The following is a 23,578-nucleotide window of genomic DNA, read 5'->3' on the forward strand; positions in this document are numbered from 1 at the left end:
TACAGGCATGTGTATTTCAATGTGCATATAGTATTCTTGAAGTTATACATTACAGGATGGTAGTACTTCAGGGTTTCCAGATGTCAAGAGGTCAGAAGTAGGACTGACTTTTCACAGCATTCCTTAAAAACAAACAAACAAACAAACCCTGGCTGGGTGCCTCAGATGGTTAGAGCATTGTCCGGATACGCCAAGGTTGTGGGTTCGATGCCCGGTCAAGACATACAAGAAACAACTAATGAATGCATGAATAAGTAAAACAACAAGTTGCTGTTTCTCTCTCTCTCCCCCCCTTCCCCTGTCTCTAAAATAATCAATAAATACAATTTTTTAAAAAAAGCAAATCTTTAACTATGGAACCACTTTCCCTTTCAAAATGTAAAAAGCAAAACCCAAAAAATAAAATAAAAATAAAAAACAACCTGGCTTGATTTAAAAAAAGAGAACATAAACTTTAGGGCTTTGGGTTGTTAGCTCCTGGATAAAATCAGCAAATTCCCAGCACTGGAACCACCACCTCCCATCCCGCCAGCAGGACCAACAGTATCGAGGGATCGGGAGAGCCGGCAGCACCGACGCACCGACGGATAGGGACATCCTTCCCCACCAAGCAGGCGCTCAAAATCCTTATCAACGCTGTGCTCCCCCGACAGCCACAAAGAATCAATTAATCTTGACAAAGAAGCTGAAGCATATTTTCCATCCCAAATCTCAAGCATGACCGCCAGAAATTCCTGAAACCACTGAAAATGACTCAGAATATTTCCCCCAGGGAGTCTGATCCTGCTGAATCTTAATTCTTTCCTGCTAACCTACCCCCCCCCCCCCCCCCCGCCAACTCTCCCTCTTCCAGAAGGATTTGGAGCCCTTCTAGCCCATCCCACTTCTCTGTTACAGAAAAAGAAACTGAAGCCCCAGAGATTAGAAGACTTGCTCAAGGTCACAGAATGAGTTTGCACCCAATTCCTAGTAGTCAAATGGGGCAGCGGAGAGAATACTCTGGGGTTAGAAAGGCCTGGGCATGAATTCTCCTTAGTACTTTTTTCAAATGATGAAGGAGGGGGAGAGAGAGGCACATCAGTTTGTTGTTTCACTTATTCACACATTCTTTGGTTGATTCTTGTATGTAACCCTGACCAGGGATCAAACTCGCAGCCTTGGTGTATGGGGATGACATTTCAACTCACTGAACTACCTGGCCAGGTTCCTAAGCATCTTACCAGCTGGGGGACCTCACCTCCTTGAGCCTCAGTTTCTCCACCTACAGAATGGGGCTCTGAGGGACGCCTGGTACTCACAGGACCGCTGAGAGAATGCAGCCAGGTCCCAGGGCAGGGGGCTCAGCACAGTGTCTGACACCGAAGGACAGCTTGGCAAGGGTGGGCGTGGCTGAAGTTCTGAGTGGAGTGCGCCGCAGAAGCTAAATCCAGACAAGGCAGAGAACCGGGGGGCTTGACTGTGTTGTGTTTCCTTTTCCACACATCGTAAGAACAGGTTTATCTAACACTCAGGCTGTTTTTAGTCCCTGAATGTGGACGGCGAGATCACAAACCGCCGAGCCCACTGCGTGTGTCTGTGTGATCATTCCTACGCCAGCGCTGCTGGAAACATCTCAGGGGATCCTGTACGAGAGGAATGTGTGCGGCTCATGGTAGGTGTCCAATAAACGGTAACAGTTATTTCTCGACAGAATGACTGAGCCTCTCACATTGGGAGAACCCACTGCTCCCTCAAGGCTCGTGCCTCCGCCAAGTTCTGCCTGGGTGACCCCGATGGAGTCATTTCGCCTCTGTGGCTCTAGCTGCAAAGCGGGTCCAACAAACTCAATGTGAAGTCTTGGGGAGAAAACTAAACGAAACGGTGAATGCAGGAAAGAGGCGAGGCATAGGAACTACTCTAAGTGGTCAGGGTAATACCAAGAGTTAATTTTTATTAGTTCGGACCCGTGTCATTTGCTGTCCTACAGGCTTTACCCGGACTGAATTATAAAGTGCTGATGTTAATAATGATGAGGCTCAAGCAGGTTGACACATACCAATCTAACCTTTTTCCCTGACCTTAGGGGTAGAGACCTGACCCCAGCCCTCTGTAGCCAAAGCCCTCCCCCGGGGCAGGCAGAGACGTGTTTGAAATAAAGTTTATTGAAGTTTCTGTTGGTATTTACATATGATACACGGTAAATAACAGAGCCAGGCCCCCCCACCCACCCTTTCCCCACCCCCATAGCCCCCCTACCCCCAGCCTCGTTAAAAATCGCTGCGTAAAGACAGGTTAACTGCTGCGGTTCCCCTCCCCCCTCCCACCTAAGATGCAAACTAAAAGCCCCCGTCCCTCCCCTGCCTCCCTCCCCCCACCCCGGGGGGCCTTTCTGCTTCCGTGTACAACGCTGTGCTACCTCGCCCCTCCTCCCCTAATAAGGGGGGGTGGGCGAATTTCTGAGACGCCCCCAAATCTGCCCAAGGGGGAGGACGGACCCTTGAAAGAGGCCAGAGTTGGGGGTCTGAGATGGGAAGGAGAACTTCAATGAAAGGGAGCGCCAGAAAATGGAAGACTTCGAGGTTTGGGGGGTGTCGACCCCCGCTACTGTCTCTCCCTCCCCCGACGGAGCCTCGAGGGGGAAGAGGCGGGCACAGGTGTGGAAGTGGCACAGAGTTCCCTCACCCTAGGGTCTCCATCCTTGTCGTGTGGTGTGCAGGTGAAAAGGAGGACCGGGACAGAGTTAGAGGAGGAAGAGGAAGAAGAGGAGGAAGAAAGAGAAGCTAGGGCAGCAGAGAAAGCAAGAACATTGGTTAGACAGAGCCCCCTGAAAGGCAGGTAACCCTCAGGAGGCCCAGGAGAGCCCAGCCGGTGAGAAAGAAGGGGGTCTCCCAGGGGAACAGAGGGGAGTGTGGGAGGGAGACCAGATTAAACAGACCCACTGCGTACAGAGCCCAACCCACCCCGGGGCGGTGGGAGGAGCACAGAGGCCTCGCCAAAGCGCTCAAAGTCCCCCGACGGGACAGGCCGCAGGTGAGATGGGGCCAGGGAAGAGAATGAGGGGCAGAAGGGAGAAGAGGATGGCTGGCATTCCTGGCGGCTGCCGGACCCTGCTCTCCAGCCCAGAGCGCCTGCAGGGAGGCAGCAGGTTGGGGGACTCCAGGGAGGTGGGCGCCCGCACGCTGGAACCCCGGAGCGACTTAGCGGGGAGGGCCGCCCGAGGAGGGGGCGGGGCCTCAGCCCAAAGGGGCGGGCAATCGAGCCGTCGGGAAGTGAACGAGCCCAAAGAGGTGGAAGCGCCAGGAAAAGGGAGGGACTACTGAAAAGAGGAGGGGGATTCGTGAGATGGGCGTGGCCGCTTGGGAGAGGGCGGGGCCAAAGCGGGAGCCGCACCCTCCAGGCGAAAGCCGAGTCCGGAGGAGCCGGGAGGCCAGGGAGCTGCGTCGCAGGGCGACCCCTAAGGAGGAGAAGGAAGGGAGCTCCGAGGGGCAGGGCCTCAGCAGGGCGAGGTGGAGATGTGCAGGTGGTCTGGGTACTTGATGGCAGGAGGGTAGTTCTGCGTCATCTGGATGGACACGTCGCTGGAGATGTCGGAGGGGCTGCGCCCGCGGCGCCAAGCCTCGGGCTGCAGGAACTGGCCCGAGTAGTCGGAGCAGTCGCTGAGACGCGGGCGGTAGAAGGCCGGATGCGGGCGGTACATCTCCTCCTCCGCATAGCGCTTGGTGAACAGGTACACGGACATCACGCCAGCCCCCTGTGGCAAGGCAGAGTCGGGGTCCCGGAGGCTGGCCCCGGGTACTTCACCCCGAGACTCACGACCCCCAGGACCCAAGATTCCAGGCCTCCAGCTTCTTCCTTCTCGAGACCCCCCAGGAGTCCATGTCCCCATCCCCCTCCCCTTCCGGGACCCCGGAATCCAAGTCCCCAGCCCCCTCCTCCTCTAGGACCTCAGCCACCACTCCTCCAGAGTCTATGCAGCACCCCCGGCGCCCCCCGCCACCCCGGTTCCCCTTCCTCCTGGACCCGAGACCACCCCCCATTCAAAGCTCTCATGGGGGCCCCAAGACATCACCTCTTTGAGTAGGAAGGAGGAAGCGGCGAAGGCAAAAGACCACCCGTAGCGATAGTGGAAATACTGCTCAGAGCTGCTGGGCCTGTTCATGACCTCGTCATTGATGCTGGAAATGTAAAGAACCAAGCCCACCACCAAGGAGAGGCCTGGGGGAGCAGGGGATGCCCTTGGTCCTCTAGCGGTGGACCTCCTTCCGCCGCCGGGACCTTCCCACCGCTGTCCTCTCCCTCTCCTCCCTACCGGGGTCTGAGCTAACTTCCACCACTTTTGTCGTCGTCGTTGTTCCATTTATTGATGCATTCACTGGTTGATTCCCGTATTTGCCCCGACCAGGGATCGAACTGGCAACCTTGGCATATGGGGACGGTGCTCTAACTAAGCTACCCAGCCAGGGCCTAACTTTCATCTTTTGCAGCCCTTGTGTGCTAGGCCTTGGGTGAGTGCAGAGATCCCAGAGATGAATCACCCTCCTTCTCCCTCAGCTCAAATACGTGTCCAGGAGCTCACAATGTCATTGGGGAAGGCAAATGTGGATGCTGGTCAACCGGCAGACTCAGGGCAGGGTCAGGGGAAGCCCAGAAAAGCTTCCTGGGAGAAGGGCCTTTGTCCAAGTCCTACAGGAAGCGGCCCAGGGAAGAATAAGAGTGTCCATGATACCACTCTGGGCAGACGGCAGGGCAAGGGCAAAGGCTCGGAGGCTGGGCCTGAACTGATCCATCCATGTGGCTCCAACATGGGCTGCAGCCACAAGAAATGAGGTCAGAGAAGGGGGCAGGGACACAGCCATGGTGAGTCTGACATGCAGGCTGAGGAGCCCAGGGCACTAGGGAGCCATGGAAGGTCTGGAGCAGAGGAGAGACAGGGCCAGACGGGAACGTAAGAAGATCCTTTTGGGGCTGGTTGGTTTTCAGAAGAGACTGGAGGGGAGACACTGGAGTTGTATATTTCAGGGGGAGAAGGAGGAAGTCTGAGCTAAGGGATCGATAATAATACCAACAACATCAATGATAACAACTACTGCTTATAGAGATCTTGCTCTGTGCCAGGCACTATTCTCAGTGTCAGATATGCTTTAACTCATTCGGACTTTACCATAACACTTTCAAGTAGGTGCCCTTTTTAACCTCCATGTACGGGGGAGGAAATAGAGGGACATGAGGAAGGTGGAGAGGGGAGGTCTGGGTTGAGAATTTTTAAAAGGCAAATAATACTTCCTCAAGATGATCTTTCTTTTTAGGGACACCAAGGCTCCCTAAATTAATCAATGTAATCCTCATCCGCATCTTCCCCCAGAATCCTACAGATAAACACTTGTGTGCCCATCACTCCCAGAATAAGTAGAAATTCCTCCCATTGCCTACAACAGCGGTCTTTTTTTTGTATGGCCTACTAGCTAAGAATGATTTTTATGTAACTAAATTGTTTTTTTTTTCAAAAAAATCAAAGGAACAGTATTTTATGGTACCTAAAAGGCATGCAAATTGCACTTGGCAGTTTTTCAAAGCGTTAAAGATATGCCCTGGCTGGCTAGCTCAGCTGGTCAGAGCATTGTCCGGATACGCCAAGGTTGTGGGTTTGATCCCCAGTCAGGGCACGTACAAGGATCAACCAGTGAATGCAGAAAGCAGTAGAACAACAAATTTATGTCTTGTTTCTCTCTCCTCCCACTTCCTCTCTCTCTCTCAAAGTCAATAAATACAATTTTTTTTAATAAATAAAATAAAATTACCACGTGACCCATCGATTTCACTCCTACATGTTGACCCAAGAGAACTGGGAACTTACGTCCACACTAAAACTAGTACCGAATGTTTGCAGCAGCATTATTCATAATGGCCGGAAAGGAGAAACAACCCAGATGCCCATCAACTGGTGTAGCCATATAAAGGAATATTATACAGCCAGGAAAAAAGCAGCACTGATTTATGCCACTGCATGGATGAACCTAGAAAATAGGCTATGTAAAAGAAGCCAGATGCAAAGACCACATATTGCATGGCTGCATTTATATGAAATGTCCAAAACAAACAAATCCATAGAGACAGAAAGTAGATTAGTGGTTGCCAGGGAATGGGGTGAAGGGGGAGTATGACTGGCTGTTAAAAGGTGTGAAGATTCTTTCGGGAGTGATGAAAATGTTGTGAAATTAGGTAATGGGGATGCATAACTTTGTGCAGATACTAAAAGCCACAGAATCATATGAATTTTAGGTTATATGAATTATAATATCTTAATTTTAAAAGTCTCTGTATTTCAAATTTCAAGGTCCGTAAGTGAAATTTTATTGGAACACAGCCAGTTTATTTCCACATTGCCTGTGGCTGTCGAGGCAAAGTTAAGTGGCTGCGACAGGCAATGTGAAGCCAGTAAAAGTATATTTATTGTCTGGCTTTTCTACAGGAAAACTTGACCAACCCCGAACCACAATGCCCACATGGTGCCAGCCAGGCTCATCCCTGGTCAGTCTCTCTTTGCTCCCGCTACTGAGACCACATGATTTTCTCTTTCTTCCTTGATCCAGCTCATTTCTACCTCAGGGCCTTTGCACTTGCTCTTCCCTCTCCCAGGAATGCCCTTCCCCCAGATTTCTCTATTTCTCTCTGTCACTTCATTTAGCTCTCTCCTTCCTTTTCACTTCTTGAGAGAGGGCTTCCATGATCTCCCTCTTTAAAAAAAAATACACACAAAACCATGCTCTCTCATGCAAAGTAAGAGAAATGCAGATGAAAACTATGAGGCGCTACCATGTCTCATGCATTAGATCATCAAAAGTTAAAAAGCTTCACAACATCCATGGCCGGCTAGCTCGGTTGGTTAAGAGCATTGTCCTGGTACTCCAAGGTTCCTAGTCAGGGCACACACAAGAATCAACCAGTGATGCATCAATAAGTGGAAGAACAAACCAGCCTCTCTCTTTCCTTTCCTCTCTCTCTAAATCAATAAGTTAAAACAAAATTTTTAAAGTTTCACAACACTTTTTTTTAGTGAGGCCAGGGGAATGAAAGCTCTTACATGTCACTGGTGGGGCTGTACAATAACGCAGCCCCTATGCACGGGATTTTGGCCATAACTAACAAAGCCACACAGGTATTTATCCTTTAACCCAGCAATCTCACTGCAAGGAATCTGCTCTGAAGATACGAGTCCAATGAAGATATCTGTTCAATGAAACCTCACAAGCACAAGTTAATTCACTGCAGCAGTGTTCATATTTACAAAACATCAGAAACAGCCCAGATGCCCTTGGTTCATGACATAATCTATAAAACATCACATAGCAGATCACTGAGCCACTGTGCAAAGAGAATGAGGTCGAGCTCTGTGCACTGATGTGGATGGAGTTCAGGGATAGTCCAGACTGTATCACTAAGGTAAGAAAAAATGCGCAAAAGAGTACATAGGATGCTACTTTTAAGCAAAAAAAAGAAGGGTACATAAGAACACATATATGCATCTGTTTATTTTTTGCAATAAGAGACAAAGGAAAGAAAGCAAAGAAATGCAGCTGATTACCTACAGAGGGCAGGTGAGAACAGGAAGGAAGCAAGCAATAGAGAGGAAGTGGCACTCCTCTGAGCTTTGACCTTTGCAACTATGCTAATATTTTATGTATTCAAAAGATAACTTCAGCAAGGATGGGAAAAAACTAAAGTTGAATATGGACAAACACAAATAAAACTGACTTCACATCAAATGAAGAGTACCACCACAGGAGGGGGAAATTTGTAATCCTAGTAACTTATCAGTACGGTACTTTGGTTATATATCTCAGTCCAAAGACAAGAAGATCATCAAAGAAATCTTGAACCTTACTTAAGGTCTAGGGGGTAACAGTTCTGAAGTTATTCTGTGTACAATGTAAGGTTGAGCAAGTGTGTAAATATATTGATGTTTTGGGGAGCTAGAGTTCTCTTCTTTCTCTGAAAGAGGGAAGATACAAGTGAGAATGGAGTAAAGCAACTTAAGAACCCTCTGGTATTTAGGTGCAGTATGAGCTCCTATTTTACAAATATATTTAATTTGCCAGCTTTGTCTCCTGAAAGACTCCAGAAGCAGCGACACCTCAGCGGCAATGAGCACACCTAGCACCCAGATTCTGGTCTCTAATATCATGCCCCCACTATATAAGGAGCTTGGGCTCCTGAGAGAAATAGCTCATTTGAAGCCGGGGGCTTCAAATGAAGGCATGTGAAAGTGTATTCATACCACAAAGTAAGGAAGTGCTCAAAAAAAAAAAAAAAAAAAAAAAAAAGGAACATGTCAAACAAGAACACAGGAACTAGCTTGAAAGAGATTCCTGATAGTCCAACTGGGGGCAATCGGAACATCAAAATGACTACTAAAAGCAATGGCAGGTGACATGTTGAATTTCAAAAAATGTGAATACATACCAATATATTGTAAAATAAATAACTAATAAGAGAGAAAATTCTTATTTACAGAGTTAGAAAACACTATTTTGCAACCTTCGTGGTATTGGGATTTGGGCAAGAACCTTCAGTGGACATTAAATCACTGGATTGAATTTCCCCATGGAATAGCTACTAATCACAAAGAGATTATAAAGTCAGACAGAGAAAGAACAAATACTATGATTTCACTTATGTGTGGAACCAAAATAACAAAATAAACAAACAGAATTAAAACAGACTCACAGATACAGAGAACAGACTGATGGTTGCCAAATGGGAGGGGCCGTTGAGGAAATGGGTGAATGAAGCGAAGGGATTAAGAAACACAAATGGGTAGTTATAGAACAGTCACGGGGTTGTAAAGGACAGCTCATGGAATGTAGGTGACAAATTTGTAATAACTGTACGGTGTCAGTTATGGGGGGCTGGGGACCACTTCGTAATTTATGTAAATATCTTATCACTATGTTGTACATCAGAAACTAATATAATATTGAATGTCAACTGTAATTCAAAAATAAAAATAGAGAGACTTTACAAAACAAACAAACAAACAACACCTTCCTCTATTGTGAAGGAACCTGGCAGACACCAGCTTCACCGAAGGTGGGAGCTGACGTCACCAGCAATGGGCGGACCGATACCGCGACCTTCCGGTGAGCGCCTGCCTCTACTTCACTTTCGTAGCCTCCCCGCTGAAAATGTGTAACCTGAATCCACTCCTGCGGAAACTGGGGCATTGTACAGCACAACTGGCTGCACTCTTCAAAAAGAGTCGATGTGAAATATGTTTTTTTAAAAGGCACAGGAACTATATAAAAGATTAAAGGAGACAAAAGAGACATGGCAAGGAAATACAGGGCGTGATCTTCAATTGGATCCCAACCCCAAACGGGGTTGGGGGCCAGAGAAGACGGCACTGGTACAGTTGGTGGAATTGGAATATGGACCGTGTATCAGCTATAGTGTTGTCTAAAGGTTAAACTTCCTGAAATGGATTATTGTACTGAGGGTAGAAAAGAAAGTACACCTGTTCATAGGAGATACTTGCTGAAGGGTTTAAGGGTAAAGTGTTTGTAACTCACGTTCAAGTGGTTTTGCAGGTAGATAGATACCTATGTAATACAAATACATGATAGATATTAATAGGTAAATACAATGTAGATAAAACAGGTGAGAGAAAATGATGATAAATCTTAAGAAGTATAGATAAATAATAATTAGACATAGATGAGTAATGTGCATGATAGAAAGCTAGATAGATGGCAGAAGTGATAGATGTAGATGATAAATACATAGGTGATAGATAGATAGGTGATTGAGGGAGACAGATAGATAGATAAAGGCAAATGTGCCAAAATGTTAAAAATTGGTCTAAGTAAAAGATATGTGAGTTCATTTTATTATTTTTGAAACTTTTCTGTAAGTTTGAATTATTTCCAAATTTTTAAAATTTTCAATAAAATAGGTATCCCCAAGATGGAGAAGTACAAATTGGTAGTTACAAAATAGTCATGGGGATGTAAGGTATGGCATAAGGAATATAGTAAATAATATTGCATGATGTCAGCTGAGTACTAGAATTATCAGGGGGATCACTTTGTAGGTTATATAAATGTCTAATCACAGGGTTGTATATCTGAAACTAACATAATATTACAGTTGATCTTAGCCAAAAGATCAAAAAGCAATAAAAATTAATATAGTATTGTACATCAACTATACTAAAAAGAATAGGTATCACCAAACAGGATTTTTCCCCAAGGTGCCAAAGTGTTACCTGCAGATTATTGATTCATTGTAAAGAGAAAAATGCCTCTTCTCAATGGAGAGCTCTGATAACCACCTCCTTTACCAAGCATTCAATCCTTGCATTACAACCCTGGCCAGGTAGCTCTGCTGGTGAGGGCATCATCCCAATATGCCAGGATGGTGGGTCTGATGCCTAGTCAGGGCGCATAGAAGAATCAACCAATGAATGCACCAATAAGAGGAACAACAAATCGATGTCTCTCTCTCTCTCTCAAATCAATTAATCAATAAAAAAATCAGAGATTCAAACTTTGGACTCCTCATGGTAGAACCACCTGACATGATTTACTACCTGAAATAAAAATATAAAGAACACAGCCCCTCTGAATCTTCTTGCCAAACATGTTTAAGCTGAGTCTCATATTAAGGCAGTGTAAGGTAGTCTAGACACAATTCCCATGGCGTCTAGGCATAACTACAGAAAATACAAAAGAAAGAAGAAGAAGTTAAATGATTCCACAAGGAACCAACCAAACAAATCCAGGATGTGACCAGTGTCAAGCTGGTAACACCGGAAGCAGTGATCAGTCTTAACGTCTCACAAAGACATGAGCAGACATTATGCCTCTGATGTAATACAGTCAGATGTAAACAGCACCACCTATCTTTAATGTATTTTTGCAAAAAGAAAAAACATCAAACCTGGACCTGATCAACAACAGTGTTACAAGAAGATAATGGGATGGATGGACATGTTAAACCATGACACAGGAACACGATTGGAAAAAAGTCTAGAGCATGGGAATTCTCCAAGGCAAATGACCAGATTTCTTCAACAAATGAATGGCAAGGAAAAACAGGAGAGGGACTGTTACAGACTAAAAGAGGCTTTGGAGATCTATCAGCCGAACGCACAAGTGGAATGTGGATCCCATTTTACCACAGAGTAACTGTAAAAAAGGCATTTACGAGACAAGTGGGGATGTTGAACATCTACTAGATATTAAATGATATTAAACAGCTATTCTTAATTGTTTTGGCATGATTATGGTGCTGCGGCTCTGTTAAATAACAAAATGCTTACTTCTCAGAGAGATACAGAAATGTTTGCAGATGATTTAATGCATGAGTTCGGCTTTAAAATAATGTAGTGAAGTGTAGAAGGAAGGTATGGCAGTACGGCTTAAAAAAGGACTCACCATATGTTGATAACTGTTGAAACTCAGTGAAGGACACATGGCATTTCATTACACTATTCTTTCTATATTTTTTAAATGAAGTACATTTTAAAAGTCAGTGTTGTAAATAAAATAGTGGGAGCACTAGTCTCAACTATAAAGAGACATTAACCAAATACTATGTGTGAACCTACATTAAATCTGGTTCTGGGACAAAGCTATAAAAGGCATCCTTTTCTTTTTTAAAATTTACCATATTTTGTCATGTATAGTGTGCACTTTTTTGCCCAAATTTTTGAGGGAAAAATAAGGATGCGCTTTGTACATGGATAGTACTAATTCCCTATCTATAGAAATGTTTTGTTCTTCTTTTCTAAGGATTTTATTTATTTTTAGAGAGAGAGTAAGGGAGGGAGAAAGAGAGGGAGAGAAACATCAATGTATGGTTGCCTTTCACACACCACTTACTGGGGTCCTGGCCTGCAACCCAGGCATGTGCCCTGACTGGGAATCAAACTGGTGACCCTTTGGTTCTCAGGCCCATGCTCAATCCACTGAGCCACACCAGCCAGGGATTAATTCTTTTATTTATACTTATGCATTAAAAGTGTAACTCTAGAAAGCAACAATGGTATTTGTATGCAAAATAATACCTTGGGATATGGTCATTGGTTTTATAGGTAAATAAAAAAAATTGAATTAAAAAATTAAAATGAAAGTTCTCCTAAAAGTTTGAGCCAAAAATGTGGGTGCGTATTATACACAACAAAATACATATCGAATTTTTTTTTAGAGAGAGAGAGGAAGGGAGACAGAGTGGGAGAGAGAAACATCGATTTACTGTTCCACTTACTGATGCACTCATTGGTTGATTCTTCTGTGTGCCCTGCCCAGGACTAAAACGCACCACCTAGGCCTATGGGGTGATGCTCTAAACAACTGAGCTACTCAGCCAGGGCTAAAGGGCATTTTTGAAGCCACAGCAGCAGTTTAAAATGGAATGAATTATATTATGGAATTGTTATAAAGTTTCTGGGTATGACAATGGTGTTGTTGTTACACAGAAGCATGTCCTTACTGTTAGCGACACGTACTATTATAAAATGTGTAGAGATAAACTGTCATGGTACCTGTAACTTACTTCTAAATGGTAAAGCCAAAGAAATATGCGTGTGGCAAGAGACAGGGGGTGGGAAGAGAGAGAGAGAGAGGTAGAATATGGCCAAATCTTAGCAAAATGCACAATCTATCTCGATCTAGATGGCAGATGGTAAACCAGTGTTTGCTTGTTGCACTATTCTATAGATTTTAAAGTTTCCAGTAAAAAATTCAGAGTGACTCAGGTGGGATAAAATAATGCCCCCCGCCACCCCATCCCTCCTTCCCCTTAACCTCCTTCATTTTTCTCCATAGCACTTACTGCGACCTGACATCCCTATTTTCACTGACCGTATTTTTTGTCACACATCTCCCCTGCCCCCACTAGGATGCGTGAAACTAGCCTACCTTGTCCCCAACTGCATTTCTAACACCTAGCCCAAGATCCAGCACATAATACATCCCAGTCAAATGGATTAATATACTTGCCTCACAACGGGAACTTCCAGAAAAGCTCAGTCCCCTCCCCTCTGTAATCCACCCTAACTCCCACCATTTCTCAACCTCCTCTAAGAATTAACCTTTTCTTGCTCTGAACTTCCACAACACTTGGAACTTCTAGTATTCCCTAATTTTAACATTCAAAAAGAGGGGGCCCATGAGGGGTTACACGGGGTAAAAAAGGCATCCAAGGTTAAGTCTTGACAGGTGAGAAGGTGTCTAGGAAAGAGATACCAAAGGGAGCCCTGAAACACATTCCCTGGGGTACCCTAGTCAGGCGCAGGGGGTCATGCTCTCTCCCGTCTATCAAGGATGTCCAGCCATCCGGTCATGTCCATTTTACTTCCTTAACTTCTCATAAATCTACACCCCTTTTATTAACCCAAGTCCTCTGACCAGCCAAGGTTACTTCTAAGCCTGTACCACTGCCCCTCCCCCGCCGCCCGAATCCCCATCCTCGGTTTAGAAACTGGTCCTTTCTAAAACACGTACTGGATTCTTTTCTTTCCTTCTTGAAGCTCTTCCCCTGGCTCCCTCCTACACACAGGAAAGGGTACTAATTCGACAGCCTGGCGTGCCAGGCTCTTTATGACCTTATCCTGCTAACTACACCTGCCTCAACTTCAGTCCCATGTTTCACTTAACGGTTCTAAATAACAAACATTCTCCATCAGGAGAGTCAGGAGCGGGGACTGGTGAGAAAAGAACAAATAGTTACAAATACAAAGATTTTGGTTGTGGTTTAAATTAAATAAAAACACTATCAGAAGGTAAATTATTTTTGTCATTCTTTCCCCTTCCTGGTCATTTCTCACTGGCTCTTGTTCTCCAAAAATAACCTTCTCTCCTTTCCTCTTTTTCTCCCTCCCTTTCTCTGTAACCCAACCTTCTCCCTACCCCCTCCACTGTATCTGTCCCAGAATTCCAATAGCTCAGGGGGCGAGAATCACCTACATTCCAAACGGAATAGACACTCCGGCTATAGACTATATTACGTTTCAGGACCACGGAGAGCGGCGCATGTGTCTACCTGGGTCTTGACTGCTTTTGGGGTCTTCACATACCCTGTTAGTTCCATCTCCAGGCAAAGCACTTACTTCTCTTTCTTCACTTGAAAAAGTCCCCCTCGCTCTTTCAGTACCATCAACTTGGACATCACCTCCTGCCGGAATCCTGGTCACTCCCAACCCGCCACCCTACTGTGTCGGGTGAATACATCTCCCCTTTCCCAGCATGCCCTGAGCTGTTCATCCTTCATCCGGTCTACAAATATTTCAATATGGATTTTGTACCAGCAACTCATCTAGGCTTGGCAGATATCTGTAAAGTTCTTTGTCGTTTGGAGTTTACATTCCAGTGGGAAGGGGCAGAAAACAAGATGACTGACAATAGCGGTAGTGCCAAGAAACAATAATAAAGTAAGGAATAGGATAGCAGAGGGAGCAAGGCAACGTTGCATGCTGTGGTCAGAAAGAGAAACTCTGAAGGGGGAACATCCCGCCCTGTGAAAATCAGGGGGAAGAGACTTCTGAGTATGGAGGCCTAGGGAGTGTCAAAGTCCTCGTCTGGGGCTGAGATTTGCATTTTCAAGGAGTAGCAGGAGGCCAGTGTGTCTGAAGTTACAAGCAAAGGAGAGAGTGTCAGTGGGTTAGGAAATGAGGTCACAGATCTGAGCAGTAGCTGAACCATGAAGGGCCAGCAGGAGGAGTTTGGATATACTCTAAGTGCAATGGAAATCCATCAAAGCACTGAAGAATTTAAGCGGCGTGGGACAAGCTTTGATGGATGTGCAGTTGGGGGCTGTTTTATGAGTAACTGCCGTGGACTCTCATCCAGGATTCAGCCATGTCTCCAGGACCCAGCACAGAGCCTGGTATGTAGGATGTCTCTGTAAATGTTTGATGAATGAATAAATGAGCACATGCACAGAACATGTTTTTCAGGATCAGGGGTTAATATGGGCCATTCCCAGAAAGCACGCCTTTTATGATCTGAAAAAGGAAAATCAATGCCACACCAGCCTCCCCACCTCATCTCTCACCGAACCCAGTGAGCCATCTGATTCTATATTGATTTTTCTGTCAATATTCTTCTCCTTCAAAGCCATCCTGTCTTCTTTATCCTCCCAGCCACAGCTCAGCCCAAACCTTATTGCTCGGGCCACTACAGAAGCCTCTGCCTTGGTTTGCCCATCTTCCTCCAGTCCATCCCCAACACAGCTCCCTGAGGGGTGTTTAATGCCAGTGTCACTCTACCCCTCTCCTGCCGCAACACTTCCACTGTTTTCTTTTCCCTGGACTGAATGCCAACTCCACCAGTTCCCTGACTTCAGGCAACTCCTCTCTCTCTCTCCCTCCCTCTCATATCTTGGTTTTCTCTTTGGGAACATGAGGTGATTGGACCAGATCATTCTGTTCTGAGATCTAAGATATCGGTACTATTTCCGTCCTTCCCCCTCCTTTTCAAATCACCTTTTTTATGACTTTTACGGGGCAGTGTAGTGCCATAGTGAAAGCCTTGGTTGGAATCCACCCTCCATGATGGAGCAACTTAACTCTGACTGCTTCTGTTTCCTCAACTGGAAAATGGGAATAATAATGATGTCTGCCTTACCAGGTGAAGAAAAAGCACATAGAACTTCCCCAGACCATGGCACTTGATAATGCATTTATTATTATGGTGATTGTTGTTACTACTGCTATTTGTGTATCTAAAACTACCATGTACTGTGCAGCTATTGTTACAGACTAGCCACTGGGTGGGCCCTTCACACCCATGACCTAGACCAGGGGTCAGCAAAAATACGATTTGTCCCACCATGTGTTTTTGTATGGTTTGTGGGCTAAGTGTGGTTTTTACATGTGTTAATGGTGTGGAAAAACAAAACAAAAAACTATTTCATAACTCATGAAAATAACATTGAATTTGAATTTCAGGGTCCATAAGTAGTATTATTGGAACAGAGACACTCTACTTCTGGTTGCTTCGGCCCTGCAACCCTACAGCTCCCAAACCCTGAAATATTTGCTGACCCCGACCGAGATTTGTCCTCTCAACAACTCCACAGAGGAAAGCTGTAGCACACACAGTAAGTGTGGGGATTTGAAGCCCATTCTTTCCAGGTTCACAGCAGCATATGCCTTCAGGTACCACACCCATAACCTTGAAAGTATATGGTGGAGCCCTGGCTGATGGGGGCAGTGGACTGGGTGTCATTCTGTGAACCAAAAAGTCACCTGTTCAATTCTCAGTCAGGGCACATGCCTGGGTTGTGGGCTGTGTCCCTGGTTGGGAGCATGTGAATGTTTCTCTCCCTCTCATTCTCCTTCCCTTCCCCCCTCTCTAAAGATAAATAGAATCTTTTTTTTTTTCCTAAGTCTATGATGGATACCTTGGGATGGGTGCATAGGTCACAGTCTATGATATGAACTTGAGGAAGGGATTCAATCGCCTTCAGATTGTTACATTAGGGGCCTGACTCCCAGCCCTGACACCACCATTAATCCTCAAGGTCCTGGCGCACTGGTATGAACAGGTTTTCGTGATGAGAAAACCCTCTAGTCTAACCCCAGCTCTGCCATTGACTAGTCAGGAGGCCTCGTCTGTTTCCCCTGCCGTGAGCCACAATCAATGGGATTTTCTTTCCGATGTTTTGGGTGGATTAAATAAAGACTCCATGCCCCACTTTCTCTCTCTCTAGGCCACTACTTTTTTTTTTTCATCGGAAAAAAATGACAAGACCTTTTGCTCTGACACTCTGGGATGGTGCGATGCTACATGTCTTATTTTAGCTCAGTGTCTGGCTCCACACGCTGTGATTCAAGTTTGCACAGAGGTTGCATCCTGTTTTCCCTAGAAAAAGTCTTGTCAGGTTAGGTTAGAGGCACAAGGGAGGTTTAGCCTGGAGAAAGCTGGGTGAGGAGCAGGAAAGGGACTGGGGGAGGGGCTATTCAAAAATTCACCTTTAATTATTTGCAGAGCCACCTCTAAAGGGGGAGCTGAGTGGGGGGCCCCAGGGGACAGAATATTAAATCTGATAAAAACAGATCTCTACCCCTGATTTTAGCCAAAAGGCTGAGAAGCGATACCCAGGGGACAGAATGGAAATGAGACGTACGATGGGGTTTGTTCATAAAATATCAACTGGATTAAAAGGACCTGAATGAAGTTTAATTAAATTACGTTGAATTAATTTGAACTGAATTGAAGAATTGAGTCAGAATAGATTGGGGTTAGTTGGCGCAGATGGATGGAGTTAATCGCATTAGAGCTGACCTGATCTGGGTTGACCTTACCTGGGTGAGACTGGACTAGACCAAGTGGAGCTGCATTTTAGACGAGGGGAACATGAGAAGGACTCTAGTCTAGAACTCAGGACACTCGAGTCCCCAGGCACTAGCTTATTCTGGAATCTTAGGCAAATCTCTGCACAATCCAGGGCCTCGGTACCCCCATTTTATTAAGTAAGTGCTAATAATAACTCCTGAGCAGAGATGTTATGAGAAGGATTTGAGATCGCTCATAGCTTAAAAAACAAAACAAAACAAACAAACAAACAAAAAAACCACCACTATGGCCCAGGCTGAGTAATTCGGTTAGTTGTTGGAGCATCGTCCTGATCTGCCAAGGCTGTGGGTTCGATGCCCGGTCAGCACACATACAAGAATTAACCGAGATGTGTATAAATAAGTGGAACAACAAACTGATGTTTCTCTCTCTATCTCATTCTCAAGTCAATAAACAAACATTTTTAAAAAAGAAAAACAACTATACACACATCATGGACTCTAGCTAATGACATGCATAGTGAAGTATTTAGGGTAAAATGTAATGATGCCTCAACCCACTTTGAAATGCATTAAAAGTAGTGAGGTAAATAATAATACGATAGGTAGAATTATAGCTACATGAACAGATATGGGACAAAGCAAGTCTAGTTCCATGGTAATGGCTACCCTTAAGGGGTAGGTCATGGGTGTTCACTCCGAAATTTTTCCCTTTCTATTTGAAAAGTTTTCAGACAACATGTTGCCCAGGAAACGAAGAGCCTGTTATCCTCTCACAGGGCTGTGAGGATCAGCACAGAGCCTGGCACCTAATTAGCACCTAACAAGCATTCGCTGTGAGTGCGGCCTCTGGGAAATGGGCGCTGCCCTCCCGCTCTCACACGGGAGAAAAGCGGGGCTCAGAAAGGTTCCGCAACCCCTCCAGGGCTACGCAGCAAGGAGAAGGGGCCTCGGGTGCCTGTTTTCCAAAAGGGCCCCCCAGCCCGTAAGTCCTGTCCTTGGGCTCACCCGATAGGATGAAGAAGATGCCAGAAACGAAAGCCAGAATGGTCCTCTGCGGGCGGATGTGGCCGATGTTGCTGATGACGAAGGCGGTGAACACGAGGAAGAGACTGACCATGGGGAAGGGGGTGGCTGTGCGCACTGTCTCTGGGGGAGGGGGGAGGGAAGAGACGGGGGTGAGGGGGACAATCTGCGGGGACACCTCCCCACTTCCCTGACCTCTCCATTTCCACCATCCGCCTGCCCCTTCACTTTAGGTGGTTTCTGCCCTTTCTACAGACTCTTCCCCTGTCTGATAATCCCCCTGCAGACTCCACCCCTTTACCCAGACCACACCCGCTTTGGCCCGACCCCACCCTCCCTGTTGGCCCCACCCACTGCCTAGGCCCCGCCCCCTTCCACCGGGCTTTCCCTCCTCCTCCCCCATTGACTCTGCCTTCTTTCCAGCCTCCACTCCTTCCACCCCACCCCACCCCTTCCCTGATCCTGCCCCTTCGCCCAGGACCTGTCCTGTGTCCCTGCCCCCTTGTTTCCTAGGCCCCCTGCTTCCCCTCACTCAGAATATTCTCCGTGTTTTCCGTCACCAAGTTGATCTCCGGTTCAAGAAAATATTCCGAGGCCACGCAGCGACCCTTCTCCCGACCTGGAGGGATGACAAGAAGGCAGCGCTGGATGAGAGGATCCTGCGCTCTGGAGCGGCAGTCAGGGGCATGATGCACAGTGGGAAGGACCCCAGGGTGGGGGTGGCTTAATCCATGGGTTACAGAGGGCGTGGGCAGGAGGTCCGGGAGCTCCTGTTGCCAGCTGCCCCGAAGACCAGACTCATGGATGGAGGGCAAGGCTGGGACCCTGGGTCCCAAGTGAGAAGGGGCTGTGGGCCACGACTCCTGGATCCCTAAAGAGAATAAGGGAGTGGGTGGCAGGGTCCTCGAAAGGGGGCAGCTTCTGTGACCGCTGGGAGACAGGGATTTCTCTACCCTGTCCGTTCAGCAATGGAACTGTCCAAGGGACAAGTTCTGAACATGGATTGCCACTTCTAACGGGGAAGGGGGACGCTGCGGTTCCCAGGGGGTGAGGGACCAGGAGACTGTGTGAGCGCGGAGACTCCGAGACCCAGAGAACAGAGGGCTAGAAATTGGGTCTCCATGTAGGAATTTGACACTCGAGGACAGAAACAGGATCAGTTTCTGCATTTCTGGAACCCAAAAGACGGAACTAAGGATAAGAACTCTCGGACCCCATGCGTTCAAGGCAGGGACGGTTGAGTGGAGAGCGGCTGAGGTCGGTACCTGCGAAGAAGCAGACACGCCAGAGGCCAGCGTGCAGCGCCATCTTGACCTCCGTGGTCTGGTTCTGCGGCAGCACCGTCCCCTCCTCCATGTACAGCCAGTAGTCAGTGCTGACCGCGATGCCCACCAGCAGGAGGCCGCACGCACCAAACACGCTGCTCAGCAGGGTCAGGGCGCGGCTGCTGCAGTGACTCATCCTCAGTGGCGGGGGGCGCCCTGCGGGGCCTGAGGGACAGGAAGCTGCCCTGGGGGGAGGCCTGATGGGACCCACTAGAGTCCTCACCCCCATGCAGAGCCAGCTGGGACACTGGACCAGGCCAGAGACACCGATCCCCAAACCTCTCAGATCTGACTCCCCTGTCCTGACCCATGACTCTCCCTGGCGTTAAACCAGTGACACCAGTTGTTGACCTTCCACGCTAGCACTGGCCTTCCCCAATCTGACGCTTGCACTCTGGCTCTGGATCCCGATCAGAGACCCCACACTAGACCCGCAACCCCGGGATAAGATTCCCAACCATAATCCTCAGCCCACACCCAGCGACTGGCCCTTGGCTTCAGCCATGCATCTGGACCCGGGAGCCAAATGTCATGGCTTCCACCAGAAATTCAGTTTCTAGATTCTCACCCCCAGAACCAAGCCCTCCAGCCTGAACTGCATGCCCTGACCCAAGACCTTGACCACAGACAGTGGAACCCATCAACATCCGTAATCCTGAGCCGGGGGCCATGACTCAGAAGCTGGTATAATGACTCTGCCCTGATGCAAGCTACAAACTCTGAATACCAGACTCCAACAAGGGCCTGTGACCTCAACTCTCAGCCATGACCTAGGTCCCTGGACCCTGAGTGTTGAAATTTCAATACTGGATGCTGAGCAATGTGACCTGTGTAGAAACCCTAACCCAGGCCACCCAATCCTGACTCCGTCCGCTGATCCCTTCCCTTTGGACTCTGTCTCTGAATAGAAACCAGAAATCCCCCAAGTGGGTCACCAACAAAAGACCCTAATGCCATATCCTGGCCTCAGTCCCCTGACCTCAGGCTCACCAAAGACCTTGATCAGCGGCCCTCACCTAAATTTAATCTCTTAGACTCATATCTTGACCCTTATCACCCAAATCTAACACCAGGAACTTGACTCATGACCTTCTAACGCTGATCCTGTGTCTTGACCTTAATTTGGTACCCTAATCTGAGATTCCAGAACCTAAGTCCCTCCAACCCCCAATCCAGGCAGGTCCCCGAACCTGGGATACTGGAGCTCCATCCCAGGCTGCTAGATCCCAGAACACTGAGCCCAGAAACCGGGAGCTAGGATTTGAACAGAGACTCCCGAATGTCAAAACCGTGATATGGGAACCTGCCCCCCCCAACCCAGCACCCTAACTGGAGCACTCCAGTCAAACAAGCAAACCCCCTCCACACTAGGGAGCAGTGCGATCTGAACTCTAAAATCCCAATCAGGAAGACCAGTATCCCATCTCCCTTGTCCTCCATCACAAGACCCCGAAATTCCCTACCGGAGATTGTGGACTCGAATCCCCATGCTCAGGCTGTGATCCCTGTAACGCTCGACGCTTAAACAAGAGCTCTCAGCCTAATAGCGGCACGCTCCACGCCGCGCCCCCCCCCCCCCCCCCCCCCGCGACTCCTATCAGGAATCTGGAGGCTCCAACTAGGGTGCTCTTCATCCCTTATCCAGCACCCTCGCCGCTACCGTGAACTTCCCCCGAAACTAAGCCATCTCAGGATTTGGGGGGACTCAGTACGGGATCCCCGCCCAATCTCAACTCAAGACCTCTACACCTCCGAATCCCAGAGTCCTCATCATCTTTTTAACTATAAAGGGTAAGAGCCCTAAACAATGCAGCCAAAATTCGAGACACCACTTTTCTTTCTTTAACCAGGATACCGATAGCCTTGAAAGTCTGCCCCCAATAAAGAGGCAGAGACAACCCGCACTACTATCCCCACTTCAGTATCCAGTGTCTCCCCCCCATCCCCGCCCCCAGCCTCCTGGAGGTCAGGGATCCCAGCGTGGCGGAGCTCCGACCCGCTTTTCCTCCCATCCCCCGCCCGGCGGTGGCTCCGGGGCTTGACGGCCAGCGACCGGCTCCTCTTCGAGCCTGCTCAGCTCGGGAACAAACCTCAACAACCCAGCTACCCTGGTTTGCCTTAGCTCAGGTAGCTGACCTCAGCTCCCGCCATTGGCGCCTCCGACTCCGGCGGACACCCAGCTCAAGGCCGCCAAATTCACTTCCCCGTCGGAAAGCCCCTCCTTCTTGGCTCCGATCCCTCCTCACTCCAAACGGCCCGCCCGGACCTCGACCTTCCCCGCCAGCTTCCAGCCTCTCCCCTTTGGGACCCTCCCCCCCAGGCCTGGAGCCTCCTTCTCAGGCTGTTCCCCGGCCACTCCTGCCTGGATTGGAGCATTCGGATCCCCGGGCGCCCCTTCTCCAAGCCCAAGTCCAAACTCCATCTCCCTCCAGCCTCACGGGGAACAGACCCCCGCTTTCCGGGAACCCCTTCTCAGACTCACATCGAGCCCACAGCGGGCCGGGCCCTCCCCCTGCTCCAGGACCGCCTCCCTCGAGGACCCGGTTTGCACCCTCCCCAGGGCGCACGGTCTCTACGACTCGGACGTGAGGAGTGTAGTTGCCCCGCTCCGGACCCTCGGACCCCGTCCTCCCTAGGCCCAAATATCCCTCCACCCGCCTAGCCTCCCGAAGTCGGGCGTCCGGAACGCTGGAATGCCAACTCCCCGGAGCCGCACAGGCCCCCTTTAGCCCCAACCCCCGTCCCCCAGCCACCTCCAGGGGAACCGCCGCCCCCCACACCTCCGTCCGGGACCCTCCCCTCGCTCTCACCTCGCTCAGGGCTGGGCGGACGCTCCGGGCCGCGGGCCCCGCAGCCGCATGACCGGCCCCGCGGCTTCCCCCGGCCGCCGTCGCCGCCCCCGGGGTCGCCGATGCCCGCGCCCCCCGCCCCCGCCCCGGAGCCCGGCGTCCCGGCCCCCTCCCGGTCTCCCACCCCCCACCCCCCGCGCCCGCGGCCTCACTCGGCGGACGACGCCGGGAGCTGGGACCGGCGGCCGCTCATTGGCTGCCGCGGAGGAGGGGAGGGGCGGGGAGGGGGGCAAGGATGCGGGAGGGAGGGAGGGCGACGGGCCTTGAGAATGGGGGGTGGCAGGGAGGGAGAGGGTAGGAACCGAGCGGAGCACCGACAGGGACAGGGGCGCCCGGAGGGCTGGGAGACAGCAGAGGACCAGGTGCACCCAGACCTAAAGGCTGAGCAATCCTGAGACTCACAGGTCTGGAGACGAGCAAACACAGAGGTGGCCTAAAAGAGAGAGAGAGAGAGAGAGAGAGAGAGAGAGAGAGAGAGAGAGAGAGAGAGAGAGAGAGGAGGTGGGGCAGAGCGCGGGTCCCAGACCCCTGCGTCCCCAGGCTCAGAGACTCTGGGGCGCTGGAAGTGGAGAGGTCAGGCAGCAGAGACGGAAAGAGACACGGGGCGCCCAAGAGGCCTTGGGCTGAGCGATGCTGAGACCCAGGCACCTTGAGCCAGGCAGGGAGACAGAGACAGAAAGAGAGAGACAGAGAGAGACCCTGAGAGGAGAGGGAGCAGGGGCAATCCTTGGGGTCCCGTGATGAGGGCTGGCGCTCTGGCCGGGCCTGGGGTGGAGCCTGGGGTCTGAGCGGCGGGAGGAAGCAAAAGGGGGCGTCCCAGGCCGGGGTCCCCAGAGCAGCAGGCGGGCGCAGAGCGGAGCCGGGTCCTGCAGCCGCCGCGGAGCCGGGAGCCGGGCCAGCACCCCCCCCCCCCGCCGTGATGTCAGCGGGGCCACTCTTAAAGGGGCAGGCCGCCCGCCGAGGGTCGGAGCAGGAGTGGGGGGGTGGGCGGCGGCTGGGAGCCACGGGCCCTGGGCTGGGGTACACAGTGGTGCTGGAGGAGGCAAAGGGAGCCCCAGCACCCATTCCGGAGATAGAGTCCCGGAAACCCAAGAGGAACGAAG

The 23,578-nt window shown here is 49.3% G+C and overlaps 1 protein-coding gene across 2 annotated transcripts; it reads right to left on the reverse strand.

Moving 5' to 3' along the window:
- Window positions 1-2,354: 2,354 nt before the first annotated feature.
- Window positions 2,355-22,465, reverse strand: CACNG7 (calcium voltage-gated channel auxiliary subunit gamma 7). 2 transcript variants are annotated; one of them, XM_054587250.1, is made up of 6 exons: window positions 22,437-22,465; window positions 19,567-19,791; window positions 18,834-18,920; window positions 18,284-18,424; window positions 4,049-4,194; window positions 2,355-3,730 (listed from the first exon to the last, which is right to left on the reverse strand). In XM_054587250.1, exons 2-6 carry the CDS (start codon window positions 19,760-19,762, stop codon window positions 3,473-3,475), a joined length of 828 nt encoding a protein of 275 aa, XP_054443225.1. In that variant the 5' UTR covers window positions 19,763-19,791; window positions 22,437-22,465; the 3' UTR covers window positions 2,355-3,472. The 2 variants fall into 2 exon arrangements, with proteins under 2 accessions (XP_054443225.1, XP_054443226.1); XM_054587251.1 differs by lacking the exon at window positions 22,437-22,465 and adding an exon at window positions 22,109-22,196.
- Between the last annotated feature and the right edge of the window lie 1,113 nt (window positions 22,466-23,578).

This window comes from Pteronotus mesoamericanus, unplaced genomic scaffold (assembly GCF_021234165.1).
Source record: "Pteronotus mesoamericanus isolate MK-2021 breed Mesoamerican mustached bat unplaced genomic scaffold, CSHL_Meso_final scaffold_1135, whole genome shotgun sequence".
NCBI classification, from domain to species: domain Eukaryota; kingdom Metazoa; phylum Chordata; class Mammalia; order Chiroptera; family Mormoopidae; genus Pteronotus; species Pteronotus mesoamericanus.

Coding starts and splice junctions, on each gene's coding strand:
- CACNG7 (XM_054587250.1), bottom strand. CDS start 19,762: ATGAGTCACTGCAGCAGCCGCGCCCTGACCCTGCTGAGCAGCGTGTTT. Junction 18,921..19,566: donor GCGTGTCTGCTTCTTCGCAG/GTACCGACCTCA, acceptor TCATCCCTCCAG/GTCGGGAGAAGGGTCGCTGC. Junction 3,731..4,048: donor CCTCCTTCCTACTCAAAGAG/GTGATGTCTTGG, acceptor GCCTTGCCACAG/GGGGCTGGCGTGATGTCCGT.